Here is a 5000-nt window from a genome sequence, read left to right as displayed (position 1 = left end):
CACCAGGCACTATTTTCCCACTGTGCTTTTTAAACATGCAGATTAACCTTCAGAAACCCACTGTCTGCTCCTTCTTCCCTCACCTTCCTCCTCTTTTCCTTTTGAACCCTCAAAGGGAATTCTTTACCTCCTCCCACTGTTAGGAATGCATCTGACCTTTCACGCCCCCCCCACCAGCACAATGGATTGATCCATATCCTACAAGGCCAAAGGGTGAGATGGATGGCTGGGACGTATCTCATCTATATTTTGAGGGGGAATACAGCGTTGGCATTTTCCCCTCTCTGAAGTATTGATCTGAGATGGCCTCTTTAGTGGAAGCTCAACCTCCAGCCTGTTTTCAAACCTCGCCCAAGGCTTTGACTGATGTTGGTTGTGAGTTCTTATATCTAATTCTATCCCCACTCACAGGTAAAACAAAAGACTATGTATGCACACAAATGCTTATACACACTTAACACCCCCCCCCCCCCCCCCCCCCCCCCCGAAAATAAATTGTGCAGGTTTGTCAGGAAACTCCATTTGAGTGATCATGCTGTCCTGGCAGAGAGAAGTGCTGTCAGTCTCAGTCACGTTATCTAGCAAAGGCAGAGGTATGAGTTGCATGTGGCTGAGGTAGGTGGAAATGTGAAGTTGGATGATTTTTAAGTGTCTACCTGGTGTGAGTGTGAGTGTGTGAGTGTGTGAGTGTGTGAGTGTGTGAGTGTGTGTGTGTGTGTGTGTGTGTGTGTGTGTGTGTGTGTGTGTGTGTGTGTGTGTGTGTGGCTTGTCATCGCCCGCATGCTTCCATGGATGAGAGTAAAACCTCCTACAGCCAAAGGCCCTCTCTTCACTCCATGAATGGCTAACTTGCTCCCACTGAATAGAATCAATCACACCAGGCTGGCAGCTATGATATCTCTCTCGCACACGGACACACTCCTCACACACACGCTAGCCCAATTCCTCGTGGTATTTTGGTGCATATATATTGGGCCATACCTGCCCCTCGTCAACATGGTAAGTTTGAAATTAATATACATAACTTGTGCACCTGTCTTTCCCTCTCTTCCCTCAATTTGACCCACACCCTCACCCCAATTTTCTTTCCTTATCCCCTCCGTCCCTCCCTCCTCCTTATTCTGCTACCTTCCATCCATCCTATTCCGTCTCCAGCTGAGCATCCAGGCGAGGTCGGAGGTGATAAAGCGAGCCACCAAAGCCCTGCGTCAGCTGGGCGAGAAGAGCAGGAAGAGAGGAGTCGAAGGTAGCGGGGAGCAGGAAGGGACGCAGCCAGCAGGGGCGACTTATGATGAGGCTCTGACACACCTGCGGCAATCGCAGGCCCACCTGGACACCCTGAGCCATGCCTTCATTCTGTCACTCAAAGACAGCCAGCAGGTAGGCCCCATCTGCCAGACACTTCATATGTTAAAGAGGGAGAAGGCGACTTGCTGTACATTTGTGGCAAATGATACATACACTGTGTCGAGTGATCAGTTCAGGACTTAAATGGTCTTTGTAAATGCAGCTAAATGTGGTGGCTTTGTGTAAGAAACTCATATAAGTCACACAAAAAAAAACACTGAACATGGCAAGACTGTTTGAATAAGTGCTTGACCACCTTTAAATAGTTACAAAAATAGACCTTGCTTCATCAGTAGGATAAACGAGATGATATACTGTTCTTAGTTTTTGATACTTATGCCATATTAGGGATTCTAGAAACATTCTAACATACTGTGACATACATCTACAAGACATAAGGTTCGTTTGTGTGTGTGTGTTCATCTTGTTGATAATAGCAATTCTATGAAATCCTTTTCATCAAGTCACTCATTTATTTCCTTTAAGACACATTTACACACACTTGATCACTCACTTCCTGTTCCCCTTGCCTGGTCACGGGGTCACCTTTAGTTGGATATACAGACTGTGTGTGTGTGTGTGTGTGTGTGTGTGTGTGTGTGTGTGTGTGTGTGTGTGTGTGTGTGTGTGTGTGGGTTGGTTCTGCTCGACTAAGCTCTTCCCAGCCTCACTGAAACCAGTCAAGGATGTACATTAATGTAAATATGCAGGCTGCTGTTTGAAATGAGCCTTGACATATGGCCGTATGTGCAGTATTCACACCACGCTGTATGTCATTAAGCAAAGTCACACTGACTTGTCCCACTGTCACCTCCCTGTAGCTCTGTGTGAGTGTGTGTATGTGTGTGTGTGTGTGTGGGGGGGGGGGGGGGGGGGGGGGGGACGACGAAGACGACCTTGTGATTTGGGGAGCTGTGTGTTGCTATGCGACCATGAGACACCCAAGGAAACTGATCATTTCTGACCCCCACACTGTGCAAGTTTATGATATTTAGCCAGTGACTCATCGGTGCTTGAAAGCGTTTACCCTCCATAATGGTGAAGAAGATACAGGCATTACAATGCTTAAGTCTCACACACACACACACACACACACACACACACACACACACACACACACACACACACACACACACACACACACACAACGTTTCCTTCTACTAGTGCAGGGAGCGATTATATCCTTAGAGATGGATACAAAGGATATAAGTACCAGGAAAGGGCAGATCGGTAGAGAAAGATAGATAGAAGCAGCCCTGTAGGCTCTGTTTGGCTACGCTGTGGTCATTCATCAAGTGTACGTGACCGGCTGCTGGGGATAATAGCGGATCGTAGAGGAATCTACCACAGCGCCTTGACCTGCCATGAAGACAGACAGCAAATTACACTCTGCAGATATAAGTACAGATCTGTATTACAACCTACTCAGGTCCCTTTGATATTATAGACAATGAATCAAATACTGCAGAGTGTAAAACACACGACTGTGGCGATTAGCCTTCATTTTAATTTTTTTGAAATAATTATCTTTTAGGGCATTTTGAACCTTTTATTTGATAGCAACAGTAGATCGACGAGAGAGGGATGGGAAATAAAACGCAACAAGGATCCTCCACTGGATGCCAACTGGGGACATGGAGGCTTTTGATTGGCACCAAATTTGCTGTTTGGAGTTTGGTATTCCATCTTGTTACTCTCAGTTATTAAACCAGCCTCACACCTGCCACTTGTGTCCTTAACTGGCACTTAATCGGTACTTCCTCTATGCCTGTACTGAAACATCTATATTTTTTCCAAAGAGACAGCCATGGTCCCAAACTTGTCTCCTAAACTGTATCACACTCGGCTTCTGAACATCATCATCATGTAATATAAATGAATATATGACGCCCATATATCATGAATACCATATGAATATTACAAACGGGAGAGGGGACGAGGGGGCTCCGTTGTCTCAGTCCAAAGCCAACGGTGATTGAGCTTTGACTCGATGCCAAGAATGTCAACGTCTCGCTCAGAGTGCAACGGGGAATCAACGAAAGCTCTCCCTCTGCGACTGTTTTTCCCAAACACTCGTGCTTTCAGATTGTTTTTTCTCAAAGTTTGCCATCTTGAGGTACTCCATGCACCAACAATGATACATGACACGGCAACATCTGTCCTTGTTTCTTTGTCTCTCCCCTGGCAGACAACAAGCGCTGTGCATACGAGCATATTCTGCGGTTGCTGCGATGACGAGCGCACAGCCAGACCACAGCTCCGTGTAGCTGCCATTAAGATCGAGGTTTTGAATAGGATCTGCTCTGACTCCATGTACTGTAGTACTATAGTACTACATGTACTGAAATGTTGACTCAAAGATGAGAGTTCTGCCTATAGAGGAATAAAATAAGATGCATTTGTTCTGAAAATAAAAAATAAAAAAGACATGGAAATATCTTTTCAAAACAAACATGGATGGTCACATACACACACACACACACACACACACACACACACACACACACACACACACACACAACCAACCAAATGCCATATTCAACTCTCCAGGTTGAGATTCTCAGGCCTTTTTTTTTTGTTGGAAGAGAGAAAAACAAACAAAGGTGAGCAGGACAGTAGAGGACGTGAGAAGGTTCTGGTCAGTGCCGCCCTCTGGGTTAATACAACAAACTCCACTCACTCAACTTTATACTTCCTGCTGCACTTCTTTCTTTTTTTTTCTTCAATTCCTATCTCTGTTTCTCTTCTGCCATCTCACATGACTATTTCCTTGTGTCTATCTGTCTTTTCTAAACGTCTGTTTGACAAGGCTGTGAACTTGTATATTGGGAATTAGTCTCGCCCTTTATCACGTATTTTCCCTGATCCCTGATCCCTGGTCAAACATGTCTGCACTTTGTCACACCGTCGTTTTTTTTGTTTTTCTTTCTTCATTCCAGAAGTACAGTCAACTTTATGATTTGTCCCGATCCGAGAGGTCAAAAGTACTTGAGCTGGCAGTCAGCATGGCAACTGATGGACAGCCTCTGGAGCGCATTGGAGAGCTTCTTCGTGTGGCGGTTGGACCCCTAGACCTGTCCGTTAAAACGGTGCTTCATGACGCGGTGGAGCGAGTAGTGGCCGCACTCAGGTAACATCTCTCTCTCTCTCTCTCTCTCCTTCTTTCCCTACAATTTACAAAACACCTGCCCATTAGAACACAGGCAGTGACACAGAGAAGCTCAGCTGTGCACTAGAATTAATTACTCAGCTTTTTTTTTTTTTTTTTTTAAAATACAGTTCTTTGCTTTCTCGCCCGAGAGTTAGATGAGGAAAATCGGTAACGTCACGTCTGTGACCTAACTGTGGAGCTGGAGCCAGGAGATTAGCTTAGTTTAGCATAGCTTAGCATAAAGAGTGGAAGCAAGGGTAAAATGCTGGCCTGGCTTTCTCTACAGTTTAATAATAAACCTCTAAAGTATAAGAAATAATTGTTTAAATGACAATATCCATACAGAAATGTAAAAAAAATAAGAATGATTTGATGTACAAAATATACTTTTTAAATGCATTAACATAATTAAATGTATGTGTTTAGATGGCATATGTCTAATAAAAAAAACCCCACATGACTAAATGTCCTTCATACACTTTCCTACAAAGTCAAGCTTACT

The 5000-nt window shown here is 44.5% G+C and overlaps 1 protein-coding gene across 1 annotated transcript in view; it reads left to right on the top strand.

The window, feature by feature from the left end:
• The window catches only part of nbas (NBAS subunit of NRZ tethering complex), a 137985-nt gene that overhangs the window by 93035 nt on the left and 39950 nt on the right, over window positions 1-5000 (top strand). Inside the window, exons 46-47 of the mRNA XM_068708805.1 lie at window positions 1156-1380; window positions 4287-4477. Coding sequence (XP_068564906.1) covers window positions 1156-1380; window positions 4287-4477 — 416 coding nt within the window. The remainder of the gene's footprint in view (window positions 1-1155; window positions 1381-4286; window positions 4478-5000) is intronic.

The sequence above is a fragment of the Cebidichthys violaceus genome, unplaced genomic scaffold (assembly GCF_023349555.1).
Source record: "Cebidichthys violaceus isolate CVI_PGR_0920_01 unplaced genomic scaffold, fCebVio1.0.p SCAF_14, whole genome shotgun sequence".
Classification (NCBI taxonomy): Eukaryota; Metazoa; Chordata; class Actinopteri; order Perciformes; family Stichaeidae; genus Cebidichthys; species Cebidichthys violaceus.
Note: the sequence above shows the minus strand (reverse complement) of the source record. Positions and strands in the feature narration are given on the sequence as shown.